Source organism: Rhagoletis pomonella, unplaced genomic scaffold (assembly GCF_013731165.1).
Source record: "Rhagoletis pomonella isolate Grant_MI unplaced genomic scaffold, Rhpom_1.0 Rhpom_scaffold_00006, whole genome shotgun sequence".
NCBI lineage: Eukaryota > Metazoa > Arthropoda > Insecta > Diptera > Tephritidae > Rhagoletis > Rhagoletis pomonella.
In genome coordinates this window covers 81992860-82010203 of record NW_023458560.1, presented here as the reverse complement: position 1 = coordinate 82010203, position 17344 = coordinate 81992860, and the positions used below count along the sequence as shown (strand labels likewise).

General features: G+C 34.6%; 2 protein-coding genes across 6 annotated transcripts in view; one reads left to right on the top strand and one right to left on the bottom strand.

Annotated features, from left to right (window-relative positions):
- The window catches only part of LOC118741473, a 231099-nt gene that overhangs the window by 158536 nt on the left and 55219 nt on the right, over positions 1-17344 (bottom strand). The window lies entirely within an intron of this gene.
- Positions 1-17344, top strand: part of LOC118741479 (dnaJ homolog subfamily C member 7-like) — a 38536-nt gene that overhangs the window by 17947 nt on the left and 3245 nt on the right. Inside the window, exon 1 of one of the 5 annotated variants that reach the window (XM_036473476.1) lies at positions 15302-15399. The exons of the other annotated variants lie outside the window; for them this stretch is intronic. Within the exon in view, the coding sequence (XP_036329369.1) occupies positions 15368-15399 (32 nt within the window). The 5' untranslated portion in view covers positions 15302-15367. Of the gene's footprint in view, positions 1-15301; positions 15400-17344 lie in introns of those variants that run through there. 5 annotated transcript variants of the gene reach the window in all.

Below are 17344 nucleotides of genomic sequence, written 5' to 3'. Positions count from 1 at the left end.
ATTATTTTAGTAATATAGTTTGAAGGCAACATTTTCTTGAATTTTTAAGTACTTTCGTTTGGTAAGGAAAAAAATATACTTTAGGGGGGGTAAAATTTTGTTTCTGCCCTTATCATGCGAACGCGACTTCAAAGCTTAAAAAGACATAAGAACGAAAAGTGAAGCTTCTCAAGACAAAAATAATGACATATCAATTTTAAAAATTGGCCGTCAAATAACCAAGTTATAACGAAAAAACCATTTCGGCTGTATTTCGGAGGGTTAAAAAAAAAAAAAAATTTTTCCAGAACCCTCTCAACATAATCTTTAAATTTAGGGGCGGACATTAGCAACTTTTTTTTTCGACCCAGTCTAATGTACAGTGTACGACAAAACTAAAGCACGAAACTTCCCATACCACCACAACCAGAAATAAAACTTCCAAACACTTGGTAATAGCAATTCTTTTTATGGTATTTAGAAGGGGGTACAGTTGTTGTTATGTCACAAAAAAATAATACAATAAAACTTCATACTAAACTAAAATATTAATTCAAACATAAAGGTGGTCTTAAATATGCTGCGACAAAACTAAAGCACATTGGTATATAATTGGAAAGAAAAGTTGATTCTTCTAATATTTCGTAGCGAAGCCCTTGTTTTTCAATACCGCGGCACATCTTCGTGGCATAGACTCGATCAAGTTATTTAAAACATCTATGGAAATGCTTTCCCATGCTTGTTCTACCTGAACAAACAAAGAGTCCTTGTTTTTGCAGTTTTCGCGTTCTATTTTCCGATCTACAATCTCCCATAGATTCTCAATTGGGTTGAGATCGGGTGACTGTGCAGGCCACTGCAACACTTCAATTTTATTGGCAACAAACCACTCTTTTACACATTTAGCGGTATGCTTCGGATCATTGTCCTGCTGGTATATCCAGTTTAATGGCATTTCCTCCTCAGCGTGGGGCAGCATAATTGTTTCGAGAATGTCTTTGTACACAAATCTGTCCATTATGCCATTAATTCTATGAATTGGACCCACTCCATTGCCGGAAAAATAGCCCCACACCATTACGTTGCCTCCACCATGCTTTACTGTGCCTTTTGAGTAGCGTGGATTTAAGCGTTGCCCTTTAGGTCGGCGTACTAGCTTCAGTCCATCAGAATTTTTGATGTTGAACTTGGATTCATCAGAGAAAAGGACGGTTCGCCACTTGCTAATGGTCCAGTTAATGTGCGTCTTTGCAAATTCGACTCGTGCTCTACGATTCTTTATTGAAATAAAAGGTTTTTTAGCACTTCTATAAGTTGGGAAGCCGCCTTCGACAGTTCTTCGCTGCATGGTTCTAAGGCTAACGTCCAATGAAAATTCACTTCTCAGGGATCTCGCCGATATGAAGGGATCTTTCTGGACCTTTCGGATGATTAATTTATCCTGACGAGTAGTGGTTTTGCCGGGCCTGCCACCTAAATGTATGGTATCACAGGAGCCGGATGATCGAAAACGGCTTATTGTTCGGGAAATTACGGTGTGGTGAATATTGATTTTTCGAGAAATATTGAGAATCGATTCACCTCCATTAAATTCATCTATAATTTTGTTACGTAATACCGCGTTATACTTATTTCGGGCCATTTTTAACGTTTTTTTTACCTTAGCTCGAAAATGTAGTAAATGTCGTTAAAAACACGCAATAACACTGATAATGCTTTATTTATGTTTGACGTATAATATTTTATATCCTAACGGTTCTGATTAATGACTCACGGTCAGCTATGAATAGAAATTTGACCATGTGCTTTAGTTTTGTCGCAGCAAGTTTTTGCAGGTGGTTTGTTTTTGCACATAACAGTACTATTTTCCCAATAACAAACTGGAACACTGTTTTTTTTTATCATATATATTTGTTATTATAAGTTTAAGAAAAAAAAATTTAAGGATATAACCATTTGTTGTCTTTTTTTAATTTAACGAGTTCAGGAGAGACTTCGTGCTTTAGTTTTGTCGTACACTGTATATGCATTTACAAAAATTAGAAGTTTGAATTTAAGTACAGAAACTAATGTTTTAATTTACTTTTCTTGTCTCCGTCTACTCAGGCAAGCGGTTAGGTGTACATAGTCGCGTACACTCTAGACATAAAAAAATAATTCTAAAAAAAAATTTTCTCACTGAAAAAATATTTATCCTCACCAAAAAGATTATACAAGAAGCTTTATGTCGCATTACCCGGGTGTTTTCGTTTAACCGGCACCAACATATGTATATTACCCGGGTACCCGGGCAAATCGGGTAATACCCGACTACCCGGGTAATAAAAGCCCCGGGTAATACCCGGGTAACCGGGTACCCGGGTATCATCAGCCCTAGTTGCCACACTTCGTTTTGTAGCCTTTACAATGGGCTTACATTCACAACTCCCATGCAAATTGGTTCTTCAGCCTGCATATTTCTGGAGTGTTTATGGCCGACGACTGGAACTTGGTACTAGAGGTTTACGCTGACAGGCTTCGCGGCGGCGCTGTGGTCAACTTCAAAAAGAATCGGCGGCGGCCGCGACGCCGGGGCGTCTAGAAACTCCGGGGCGCTACTGCCCAGAAGGTACATTCCAAAGAGCCATGAGGCTACTAATCTTACCATGTCATCTCGTCAGCGTTAGGCATTCGCTATGCCAATTCAGATTATAATTCTATTTAATTCATCCTTGAGTTAGTTTTATATTTAAATATTGTTACTTCTTACTTGAATTGAAATGTTGATGGATGGGAGCTGATGGATGGGCGAACAGAAGAAGATCATACATGGTTCTCTATATTCTCTGCAGCCCAAACTAAAATTTGTGATCCAGTTTTATTATTTAAAAATTGGAACATATTAAAAAAATAGTTGTAATCATATTGATCTGATCCAACTACCATTTCTTTGAACACTACTGTACAATTAGACTTGGAAGAAGTGTGCGCGGTGTTAACTTCATATTAATATCTATCTGTCTACATCCATATGCACATTCTTGCAAACCTAAGTTATACCCAAATATTTTTTTAATTCCTTAACATATTTTAATCTGGCCAGCTTGTATTTTGTACATACATACATACATATGTAGATATTAATTAATCATGCAAAACCACGATATTTCTAATTCTTGGTGGTGGCTCACCGCAAAATGCGCCGCTTATAAATTTTTAGTATGAATCCATTTCTGTATATCATATAAATGATTTACATATAAATGAACATTAGACCGTATCATGCTCCATACAAAGAAAATTTGGTTTCCCTTCTTCGAGCGCACGGCACAATAAACTGGTGAAGCAATAAGGCAGCATTCTCTGTTCATTTTCTGGCATTCGACTGCGTTATATTTTACAATGGGCGCGTTCATAAGATGTAGCTGTTGGGTAACCGTTGGCTATTTATCTCAGAAACGCACAGTTGAGTTGTTCCGCTCAGCTCAACAGTTGGAAACTTTCCGCCATTTTTCGCAGCTGAAAATTTTTATGCTACCTGAACTCAACGTGTTGGGCTTAGCCTAAACAGCTGATCGAAAAGACCTACGCCGCTTATATTAAATTTAGCGCCGCTTTGTTAAGTGCAGGTCAGTTGCAAATAAATTTATTCTATTTTATATTACTGATGTGATAAAGTAACTAAAATATTTTATAATAATACTACGTTTATAAATATATGTTTTTAAGATGTTTGCTATATAATTATACACTGTTTAATTCATTATAACATTGAACGATTATTTCAACACGGCGGCAGCGTAGCGTTGAATTGTGAATACTATCGGCGCAACTATCTCTATTTATTGCAATTTCATCTGTTTACATTTATCAGCTGTTCATTTGGCAGCATATTCAGCAAGCCGTTTCTAAGACGTAATTGTTGGGTTCAACAGTTGCCAACAGTTTCGTAGCATATGAGCTAAACAGCTACGTCTTATGAACGCACCTAATGTTGCTTTTATTCGTTTGACCTTCTATTTATCGTCGCCTGGGTAAAAGATTGTCGTATGTTAATTTCGGCAGGTTGTGGGAAGCCGCGATTGAAGTTTGGAATGCAATTTCTCAAAAACGCGAAAAAAGATTTTCTCCAAAGTCTCTGAAAATGTTACTAGCTCACAAAATTCTTAAATTATTTAATTTTTAATGTTTATTGTTAATTAGTTTTGAGCTTATGAAGGATTTTCTTTAGTAAAATTTTGTCGTAAGCGTCATTTGTCCACAATTTGGCAGCCACTTTGTATACAATACGACAAAATATGATCAAAATTTCTACCAAATTAACCACACATTTTACTCGACACATTTTACTCGGAAACTAAAGGAGATATTCAAAAATGGAGACCGCCATTTTTAAGATATTGATTAGTTTAATATGACTGAATCACCAACTAAATTTTTGCTGAATTTTCGAAAAAGTTGTAGTCAATATCTCGGAAAGTAAAGGAAGAAACACCTTATTTCAAAATATACAACTGCATCTGGAACTAAAAATCGTCAAAATGGCGCTTACGACAATCTTTTATCTAGGCGACGTTATGTGTTGCTTCTTTGGAGGTATTTACATGTATTTAAGGGGGCAATTTGGCTATTTGTTATTTGCTAGCAGCACTTTTTCTTCTAAAGTTTTCTGTTTACATTTTTGTGAAAAAATTCGTGAAATCTTTGGTATATAATTTATTTGTGAATAAAAAATTAGTCATGACTAAGCCAAGCACCAGCGGTGGCCAGATAAGTCGACTGAAGGCAGCGGTGTGCCACTTGTGACTTATACGAGCTGAATTTTTTTTCAATCTATATAAATCTATTATAGTGCGTTTTTGTGCTTACGGTATCCACTTTTTTGATGTGGATTTCATGTACAGTATCGGTCATATCTATAGCACGCCATTTCAAAGTGATTTGTGGGCCACTTATGTTTATTTATTTATTTTTAAGAATTTTCAATTAAAATATAGTTCTTTCTCTAACAAAACCCATATAAACCCAAGTTTAACAATTTGTAAAATACTACAAAAAAGTGCAACAAATTTTCATATAAATTTCAAACTTTTTTCTTGGAAGTGTTAGAATTTTTCTGAATACACAGTTTTATAGCCCAATCAATTTTAGTCTGATAATGTGCAGATTTCAAGTGGCTAAAGGTACCCGTTGATTTTTTTAAATTTTTTTCACCAAAGGTGTTGCGGTTTTCTTCCATATACAAATAAATTGAGTTTATTCATTATATGGAAGCCAATGCGACAAAAAAAATTCTAAAAAATTAACGGTAATTCGTAGCCACTTGAAATTTGCACATTATCAGAGTAAAATTGCAGGGGCTAAAAAACTGTGTACTCAAAAAAATTCTAACACTTCCGAGAAAAAAGTTTGAAATTTAGGTGAAATTTTGTTGCACTTTTTTGAAGTTTTCTACAAATTGTTAAACTTGGGTATATATGGGGTTTGTCTGAGAATGAACTAAATTTTAATTGAAAATTCTTAAAAATAAATAAATAAACATAAGTGGCACACAATATCACTTTACTGTATGTATCATCGAGAATTTTTTATGCATTCCTTGGTTAGTCCTTTAAAGTATTCTTCGGGCAAAATCTTGTTGACTAATTCCGCTACTTGGACAGGTGTTTTTTGTCTAAACTATCACTTTAAAGCTGTTAATTGGTTACTGCACTGGTTACTTTTATCAAGATTTGTTTGTGCTGTCAGTGGGTCCTTGTCGAATTCCATTTTGCCATTTTAAAAGTGTTTTTGCCTCAACACATCAGTTTGTCCGGCATTTACATGGTGTTTTGAAAGCGTAGAATGCGATGATATAGATACTTCCCGATATGAGTGCTCTTCAATATCTTGCTACTCTTTTTGTGTGAATACACTTTTTTTTTTACTTTAGCATAACTATTGCATGGATTTAGAAAATCACTTTACTTTTAATGGAAGGAAATTATTTATTTAAGCTAAAATTCTTGAAGCCATTTTTTGTTTGTGTTTATCTTTGTGGCGTATTAATATTTGAATACTAAATACAAGCGTAATCCACAAAATTGTTTGGTTTATTTCATAATTTGAACAAAGAAATAGGTACATATGCTTAAAACTAGTTAGTTTATATGGCTTTATTATTTTATATAGTGGGGATATTTCAAAAGTAATTTTTAATCTTACGTATTTTATTAAATAAAAACTTAAAATTATTGCCGCTTTAATAGTAAAAAGGGTTAACTTTTTTTATTTACCCATTTAAAAAATCTAAGAGGCGAATACTTCCAATAACGCAGAGCTTTTTAAACTGTGTTCCGCGGAACCCAACTCTTCCGTAGAAAAGTCACCGGGGTTCCGCGAGATCAATAAGCACGGGGGTCGATTTGAGTTGCACACAGAAAGCTATCAACAGCTTGACCGAGACGCAATTATCTATTTTCAAGTATACATACATACATATGTAGTTGTAGTTGTATGATTGCCGTACTGTACTTGTTTTTTCCTAACCGGTAGTGTTGTTGGCCGCTGTAGCCAAATAATTATATAAAACTTTCTACAAGGAACGCGATGAATTGCCAAATGAAATGTGAAATGTCATAACTAGGCAATTGGTAAATCACCTAGAATCTTAGATTATTTTTCGGATGGTAGTAGTAATATCGGTTTGGACATTCAGACATTATATCGAACTACTATTTTATACACCAGGTAACAGTGAAACAATTTCATTCTTCACATTAAAATATAAAGTATGTATACTATTCCAAGTAAAGGTTTTTATTCATATTTAAATTGCACTGCCTTCGATTTTTAGTAATTTGATATGGAGTTTCATGAATGGAAAGCTGATTTGTAAGGGTTCCATCATCTTAAAAGTTTAAGAACCCTGCAATAAGGTACTGTCAAATCTTTCTTCTCGCTCTTATTACTTCACCTAGTATAATTTCACCGTCCTCCGAGCGAATTTTAAAATTTACTCAATGCTATTACTGCCATCACAATATTTATACTCAATTCAACATTCATTCAAAAGATGAATTGTCTTTATATCGCAAAACTTGTTCCTCCAGAAAATTTTCTAGGAACACAATTTTCATTTTTTTTTGTATACGATTTTATCCCATTTTGTAATTCAAGTTTTTATAAAACGTAAATAACTCAAACATTTCTTATATAATTTTCATTTTCAAGGTATCTATCAAAAGATATCAAAAGATTGTTAGTCATTTTAACACCTATTCTAATTCATTACGAAATTAATGCTTAAACACATTTTTAGTTTTGACAGAGGAATTCGACAATAACTATTCCAAAATTCTCTTGAATGAATGTTGGAATCCGGCTGCTGGCTTTCAAGTTGAATTTCAAGCTGTGGTGTATTCAGAGTAGAGATGGACGCGTGAAAGATTTTGACTCGCGTTTTTTTGTTTTTTATTTTTTTGAACTCGGTCGGAAACTGGGCTCGAACCCAGGCCAATGGTCAACTGTTTTGCCCATCTCTAATTCATAGACAGATTAGAATTGCATGACCAATATCTTTTTGGTATATTTTAAGTCAAAGCAGTACGCGCTACCCCTCCATCGCAACATCGCAAAAAAACTATAGAAAAAAGGTTTTTTTTGGCAAAACACATTATATGTCTAATGCAGGGATCACATGATTTGTACATTTGTAAAGATTTGTACATTTCGGCAGTCACAAAGTAGTGTGGTCTAGACATTTTTATCGAGAATGAGTTCAGCTCAATAAAAAAACGCCACTCTGTTACTATCAAAATGTATAAATCTGTACAAATGTTCAAATCGTGTTATCTCTGCTTAAGATGTATTGATTTCGTAGGCTGATTTACCCCAAAAGTGTGCAACAGTGGGAAAACTTCTTCCTTTTAATAAGGTTTCGACATTTTTCTTCTAACGCCTTCGAGAATTCTGTTACGCACAAACTAGCTCAACTTCCAACTTTACTTATGCGTTTGCGTCAAGTGACAACTATATAAGGGCGATTCATGAAACGTCGGAAAAGTTGTTGCAAATGTCGCATTTGTTGCAAAATTTCACGGCTTGCGACACAGCTGACTACTTTTGGATGACAACTTTCTTGCGACAAAATTGTGACTGCCATTTTATTTGAGCTGACAATCATTGCCAAGTCCGAAAGTCGGGAAACATATTTTTTTGCTGTCCTCAAATACTTAAAGAAAATCATCAGTTAAGGCTGCTTCGCGGTACATATAATTCCAAAAAGTTTTCGATGTCAAGTGGCGTATATTCATATGTTCGCTGTGGCGCATTAATACTTATTTTAACAGTGTTATTGAGCTTTGTACCACGATTAGTTTTTTAGGAAAAATGGAAAAAGCAAGAAAGTCTAAGCGGTAGCTGCTATTTAGTGGATCGCCACATCTCCTCATCAGTTCTTTCTCAAGACTTCAGCAGGAATCGAAGCCGCAAACACTTTTTTTATTTTTTTTCATTTATGTGCGACATTTTGAAATAATTTGACAATTGCATAACTTGCAATCCGGAGTTGCGAGATAGGTCGTTCATACAATTTGGTTCGAAACATTGCAATTTCGCCAAAAATGCCAGTTTGCGATGTTTCATGAATCGCACTTCCGTGTTTTGTTTATATATTCGAACTAAAATTTTAAGAAACAAGTAATTAGAGGAAGCTGTTTTTAAGACAAGCTTTAATTAGTGGTTAGTAAAAAAAAAATAAAAATCGAAGAAAAGGTAATAGTAGGTCCATGGCGCGTGGTTTACGGAAACGAGAAGTTTTTCTGTGTTAGATAATAAATATTTGGTTATTTTAACATACTACATATGTACATACTTAATAAATAATGACCAATGTTGAATCTTAAAATTTATTTCTGATGTTATTTCTTCGCACACAACTTAACAAATCCTCATTCTACCAAGGGAAATACATACAGTGACGAACAAAAGTATTGGCACAGTGAATTTTTCGCCATATATGCAAAGTTTTTTATTCTAATTTATTTTCGATAATTTTTTATAAAAATATAGTTCATTCTACACCAGAAAACATAATAATAAAATCTGTAAACTTTGAGCGAAACTCAGAAAAATTCATTAACTTTGCACACTAATTTGCAACTTTTTATTCAGATTTTTTAGAAAAATTCTAAGTATGCAGTTTTATATCCAATTCAAATTTAGTATAGCAAGGTGCAAGTTTAAAGTTGCTAGAAAATCGCGTTGTTTTTTGGCAATTTTTTTAGTGGAAGGTGTTGCTCATTTTCTCCATACAAAAAATAATTGTCGAATTAGTTTGTATGGAAGAACTTGCGTAAAACTGCATACCTAGAATTTTTCTAAAAAATCAGAGTAAAGAGTTGCAAATTAGTGTGCAAATTTAATGAATTTTCCTGAGTTTTGCACAAAGTTTAGAGATTTTATTATTATGTTTTGTGGTGTAGAATGAACAATATTTTTATAAAAAATTATCGAAAATAAATTAGAATAAAGAACTTTGCATATATTGCGAAAAATTCAGTGTCAATACTTCTGTTCGGCACTGTATATGTATTTCTAAAATACTTATTTTTTCTCTTAGGACATTGTGTGAAGCTTCAAGAGTTTTTTTTTTGTTACGTCGAACCATTTGACGATATTGAAATTTTAAACGCCATTGGACCAAAATTTGATATGAAGTGCATCCGCGGAAAATCGAAAGCAGCAAAGCATCGCGATCGCCCCTAAAGAACGATTTGGAATATTTGAAAGCCTCACGTCAATTAAATTAAGATGATTATTTGTTGAAATAAATAATCGCAAGTAAGTTGAAGATTTTTAAAGACAAATGTGCATACCACGATTTACAATTTGCTAATTCGAAAGCAAACAGTTGAAAAGTTCCGACAATGCTTTTAAATGAAATGGTTTTTCATTTAAAATGAAATCTTCCTCCATTGAAGTTATTTTCTTTTCCGCAGTATGCATCAAATATGGAAATTGGCATTTAACTCTGAAACAAATTAAAAAAATCGATCGAAATTTCGCCGCCAAATGCAATACCATGAATGATAGTCTACTCCGTAAAGTTAAAAGTAAGTAATAAGAGTAGCATCTGAAAAAATCTATTAAAATGCTATCACTGAAATCGATTTAAAATTTTTTCGATTTGCATTTAAAATTTTTTTCGAAAAAGTCTGATTGCAAATTTTTAAGCAAATTTATTGAATTATTCTCAGTTTTGCTCAAAGTTAAAAAAATTTATTTTTCTGTTTTTTATTGTAGTACAAACTTAGCTTCCTGGTTTTGAATTGGGATAAGTTACATCCATGGCAAACCGCTCAAATGGTGCACCTGAGTTATACCGCCTCATCTGGCCATGACTTCTGGATTTCGGTCCTTTTGCTGCAATACATTCTGCGCAGTTACCAATACACTCTGCTACCGGTTGCCGACAACGAACCCAGTATAAGCTCTGCTTGATCTTCTCCAGGGTCTTCGTGATTCCCAGAAGCACTGCACTGGCACCATTGTGGAGTTCCTTGAGGACGACCGGAATTCTTACCATGGGAACTACTATTAGATTGCAGGAGCACTGGCCATCTTCACTTTCCCATATGCTATGCAAACACCCAGATATCAACCTTTAGTTCTTCCATTGTGCCCAGTATGCCTCTGCAATCGGACTTTCCGCTGCCACTAGCTGCTTAGTTGGCCGTCTGCCTATCCCTAGCCTATACCCAAGCAGTGCTTACATTCTAAGCTACATGGTCGTCGGACCATGGCAGCATTTCCATGGATACTTTCCTTTCGGTGATCAATAGCGAATTCATAACTTTGCAGTCTCAATCCACCGGGCTAGCTATCCTTCTGTAGTAGCCACATCGGCGCTGCATGATGCGCCCGAACTCGATGGCGTTGCCCATAGAGGTAATTGTGGAAATGTTTAGTACTCCACCATCGCTATTAGCTCTCCAATTTACGCAGTAGTTCCTCTCTATAGTAGACAACTACCTTCTCCTGGCGATCAATTACTTGCGACCGTACGCTTCTATATGCACCTGGTATCGGGGGCAGTACGTAGCTGTTCTTTCCGAGTTTTGTTCCACTCGAATGCTCTATTTTTCCTAGTGACATGGCAGCCAATAACGTGTTCATGTCCATAGCTGTTGATGAACCCTCCTGGATTCTGCTCTGCTGCATAGCCTTCGATGAACAAGCAGTCTCTTCCTTCTTTTCGTCCTTCATGGATGCCTCGTCTATGCTTTTCTTTTTCATAGCTTCCTGAAGCCGTGATAGTAGCTCCCCTTTTCTTCCGGAGGCTGAAAAATACTCTTGTTGGAGTTCTTCGATCTTTAATTCTTGAATTCTCTCGCTGTTCGCAGCATTCCTCTTCCGTTTCTGGATGCCCAATCTTCTGCGTCTTTCTTTGAACATCATCAATAGGCCTGTAAGTGGAACCACAATTTTTTAAGCTGAATAACGACAAATATCTCGAAAAAATATCCATAGAAAAAAAAAATTATCTCGATTTTGGGAATCACCGAGCTATTCGACATTGGAATTAGATAGTGACATTCATAGAACATTTTTGCTGTGAACCACTGTTATTAATAATAAATATGTACATGAAAATTAGTGGCATGCAATTTCAATTTGAAATTTGTTGCAAATGATATGAATGTGCGTGGAGTTGGTTTTTTCTTTCTAGTTTACATTCCGCAATAAAAACAGCGTATGAAAGAAATTCGCAGCAAAGGTCTTGATTTCCTATGGAGTTTTTTTCATCATTATGTCGCAACTAAATTGTTAGACATGGCCGTTCTATATTAGGTAACGATATACATACATACATATATGTAAAAAACGTTACGTCACTCAGAATGTGTGGTTAAAGAGAGAGTTGCTTATGTTTCAAACAGTACTGTATATACACAAATGCACAAGTCTGTAGGCGTGTTTGAACCACCATTCTTCGCCACATTAGCCCAGAAACTGAATTAGGCTTTGTATATTAGAAGGCCACGATGCCGCCATAATGTCTCGTTACAATCTACACACACGTACGCCAAGTGCCACTGAACCAGTTTTGCAGCTTTGCAACTTCAAATTGTAAGAGTTGCAAAATTCTTTTTTTTTCCAGTTTCTCTCTCCAAATGCTTGATGCTTTGCATTGTAGATAATGTGACCCATTCTTGTCTTCCGATAATCGAAACTTTGCCACTTCCGTATGGAAAAGTAAAAACAAAATTTCCATATTTTCGATTCGTACAGTGGGCAAAAACAGTAAAAGAGTTCCGATTTCGTTAAAACATTATATGTCGTCTAACTTTATTCAGAAAAAGAGAAAATACATGGTTTGTAAATATATATATGTATGTATCTACATTAAAGTGGTCCGAAAATGTATGTAAAAAAATAAGGTCGGATTTTTAATGCCGCCACCCCCTAGGATTGTTATATACCAAAAAAAATATACCCATATTTTTTATTTTGAAATAAAAAATAATTTAGGTAGTGCTCAAAGCGCTCGAAGTTTTCCATGTATTTTATATGGAGAAAAAACATCTTTTCGTAGAAATAGTGTATAATTCTTGAAAATCAATATTTTTCAATCGGAAAACTTTACTTATCTTCAGGAGATTCCCAGTAATAATACTCGATTGTTTCTTTAACAATTTTTTCATGGTAACTATATTTTATAGGTCCTCCTAAGCCCTTAGAAAATGCAATGGGTGGACCAATAAAAAATCTTTAATCATAAAAAATGGTTAAATAAACAATTGGATATTAATACTGGAAGTCTCCTGAAGAGAACCACAGTTTTCCGGGCGAAAAATATTAATTTTCAAGAGTTTTATACCATTTCTAAAATTGTTTTTTTTTTTTTCATATAAAATACATGGTAAACTTTGAGCGCTTTGAGCACTCCCTAAATATTTTTTGATTTCAAAATAAAAAAATAGGGGTATATTTTTTTCGATATAGATCAATCCTAGGGTGTGCCGGCATTAAAACTCCGACTTTATTTTTTTGGACCACTCTAATCGACATGTATATGTATGTATGCAAGTCGTACTATTCACTAATTATTATAAATTACCACAAAAAAAAATCGTTTTACTGTACATATGTATATAGATTAAATGTTAATTTATTAAAAACTTCATCACAATTAAAAATATATTTCATGTCTAAAAACTTTCTATATTTAAAATCTATTTTATTGATACCCAAATTTAGACAAGTTTAGACCTTTAAGTGGTATTTCAACTTATTCACTATATCATATTGAGTGAGATTTCTATATTTATATACAACTTATTTTATGATCCGTATACCGACTGTTGATCTAAAATAAAATCATTTGTTGCGATTTTATACGAACGCGACCAACTACTACTACTTTACTCCTCGTATTGGGTTAAAAATCCGGTAGTGGGTGAAGCTTTATGTATTTCGTAAGGCTTTCTGCACATTGGTCGTCCAATCATAGTTGCTTCATCGTCACAATCATGATGCACACTCGGTCGTGATATTTCAATTCATTTGGCTTCTAAAAATTCACTTGGAGCAGGTATTTTCTGTTTTTCTGGTTGATATTTTCGCGAAATATTTACAAAAACCTGCAATTTTTAAAATATAGACTGTGCTGCAACAATACTAGACATAATTTTTCACTAATATCTCTTCTTTTCTTTTCCTGAAATGTGTGTTTTGTGCATGCACACAGAGACTTTTTACAAGTTCGTCATATTTTATAGTTAAAACTCTTACATTTATTGAATTTTAATGTAATTATCCACTTTTTAATAATCTCCACAGATTTTATACAAAACATACTAATTTTTATGCAATTGTAATGCAAATATTAACTTTTTCACTAATTTTTCCCCATAAAATGTAAACAAACAATGCGTGCACAACGATTCTGCATCTTCTACGATTTGCCGATAACTAGCCGATAACGACAAGTGTGCAGATCTCCTTTGAAATGCATGTGTTCGGCTCAAAATTTCAGGGCGAGACGATAACGCAACTATGATTGGACGACAAGTGTGCAGATAGCCTAACTTTGTCAATAGTTGGCCCGATTTTTCTGATTGCAGCTACATATATAAGCTACATATGGTCGGTGGTACTGCAGAACTTAATAATAATAGATTAGCGCTTATACGGCTTTCCCAGGTCGGGCACCCCAATTACGTAGTTCCCTCTCTGATTCGTAGTTTGCACTCCAATTACCCTTCGAATTACGTAATTCGCCATACAAAATGTTAAGAGCGAATTACCTCATTTGTTGGTTATTCAGATGCAATTACCATGCGAATTACGAACAAATCGGTGCCGTACCTAATTTTTATCGGAAATTAATCGAACCTAGCTCACAAATCAAAACTTGCATTTTTCTGAATACGAAAAGTTAAGTTTATCAATGTGTATATCCCTAATTTAATACGGAAACTTATACATTTTTGGGAAGAACCTACATTTTGCCTCAATTTTTCGGCGAATAAATATATAAATTTCTTAATTAAACGCGCATTTACATAAGAACAATAAGGATATTAAAATACGCAACTCTGATCTGAACACTTCTGTTAATCGTTGGACTTCATCGGGCAGAGTTGAAAGTTTTGTCTTTGGTTAATGATTGGAGTGAGATTTACAGATGCCTTCAGATACAGATAATCGATTATTTGAGCCCAATAAGTAATAATTGACATAGAACGTTTTGCAGCATCATCATTTTGATTCGGCCAAAATTTGACCTTTTTCGTTTTTAGTTCTCTTTTAGGGGGCGATTTCGAAAATTTTGCCACATCATATATTTTTCTTCATGCAAGAAAGGACCACTCTAATGTAGACAAATGGGTACGTTTTGTATATATATACATATGTTCACTGTGCATATGTATGTATATTATTCACTGTACATACATATAATGCTTACGTTCAGGCCAAGCAGTCGATGACCGGTGGTCGCGGGTCTAGCGGTCGTTCATCCTACGTTTGCCAGCGCAACACAACTGCCCCACAGTTGATCGGCGTCGTCGTAACCGATGCACATTGCCGCTGAGGGTTTGCAGCGCGAGCCAGTCGCCGCTTTTCTCAGTTTTAAGTAGTGAGTTGTGCAAGTTTCAGTACCTCGTATTTTCCTTAGTTTTTAATCACAGTTCGTGAAGAAACATTCGTTGGCTAAGCTTGCCATCATTCATACCACTTAAATATATGTACATACATATATACACTGCGCTTCGTTATTCGTTTAAACATACGACATTATACATATAATTATTACGAAAATGACACAAAATACCGGTTACTTAATGCATTTAACTATTTAATTATCTTATAGTGACAAATAATATAGTTAAGATAGTTTATACCAACAAACATACATTTTTATATGAATTCAGATGAATTTACATTCTTGCCTCGGTGAGTCAAACAAAGATGACAGACAGAGGCGCACGGAATGATATAAAAAAAAATTAAATACGAGAGTACAAAAGAATTTCTGCATTTTCCAAGAGCGTAGGAGTGTTAACTTTTTGACTTTCGAAACTATACTTAGTACCTACAGTCAATCTGGCATTTGAGTTCTCAAATAGTCTGCGCAAAATAACACTTAAAGCTGAATGTTTAGAAAATTACCCTGAACAACATATCAAAAAGTAAGAGGTCAAGGTGTTTCGCTAATATTGTTAATTAATGAAAAGCTGATGAAGTTTTCGAGGCTAACGCAAAAAAAAAAATGCTCAGAACTTATGTTATACGACTCTTAGCAAGACAATAAAAAATATCAGAATATAGAGCAGAAAATTATCCACAATATATGGGAACCAGCCGTATATTTGCAATTAATTCTTGAAGATTTTATATCCAGGATTGTGCGAAAAAGGGGAATTTTTATTCGAATACAAAGAATGAGTAAAATAAAATTTATTTTATTCATTTTTCGACATGAGTAAGTTAAAATATTGTGAAAACATATTTTTCAGTGAAAATTTTAGAATTGGGGATGACATTTATAACAATTTGTTGAGCCTTAAAAAAATCGTATTTTTGATGTGTTGTTCCGGGTAATTTTCTGAACATTTTGGTATAAGCTTCATCCAGCGCAGACTCTTGGATATTTACCTCACTGGTATAAAACGTTTCTAAATAGATCGACTCAACTAACTGGAAACATATGTATGTATGTATGTACAAATGTATGTATGTGCATGCATAGTTCTAGTACCCTGTGGGGAAAATCTCTAGTTCTGAACTGGGGCGTTTCTAGTTCATTTAGACCCAGTACTGGTTCGCGATAAATCTCTTTTGCATGCAAGCAACTGGCGAATTTAACATGGCGATGTCCTAGGAAGTGTCAATTGCCCCCCGCTGCATCCCTTTTTCGATAGTTCCGAACTAGTCCTAAATTCTATAGTTCCGAACCAGTTCTAAAATCGACAGACGAAAGAAAAAAGTATCATGATTTTTCAATCTTTTCGGTTCTTCCGTGTGCGATTTTACATTATTTTCAAAGAAACGTTTTTTTTTAATTTGAAACTAAATTTGTTTGAATGATTGTAAGAAATGTACGTTTACATACCTTGCTGTAGCTGACTTTGCAGAGGTGCTCGCTGTTATTGGTTAGGTTCCAGATGGCCCCAAGATGTTAATATGTTAACACAAAGCTTGGTTTTGTATTACCAAACTATGAAATAGCATCTGCGAAGCACAGAATAGAAGCGTATTTGAACGAAAAAGCCGCCGAATACATATCTATGTAAATTAAACAAGCCCCCCGCTGCATCCCTTATTCGATAGTTCCGAAATAGTTATAAATTCGACAGATAGGATCTAGTTCGTTCTGCATCCCTTTTTCTATAGTTCCGAACCATTTCTAAATTCGTCCCTTTAGATATAGATTTGTAGTGAAAAAAACTGAAAAAATTAGTTTCTTAAAAGTACCACTTTTCGCCGATCTTGGACTGGTGGGGATATAGTTCCTATCGGACTAGTTCCTTTTTGGCGATAAAGACCTATGTGCATATATATGTTTGCTTGTATATGGACTTATTGCATACCAATTACGGCTTCTAAAATATTTTCATGCTGGTACTTAATCCTATAGAAACAATTAAAAAGTCGGAAAGTAGGTACTAATATTTTTATCAACTCAGCGATTATAATATTTAATTTCCATTCAATAGGAACACTTCGAAATTGGGATGAACGAAGTCATCGTACAGTTCGATAAGTAACGTAACTCTTCTTCTTACCATTTTCTCTGAAACGCTGTAGGTGTGTATTTGGCAGGCTGTACCCAGCAAAAACTTTAAACTTTTTGGGAAGTACTTATTTTTGTATCAATCGATTGCATTACTGGTAATGC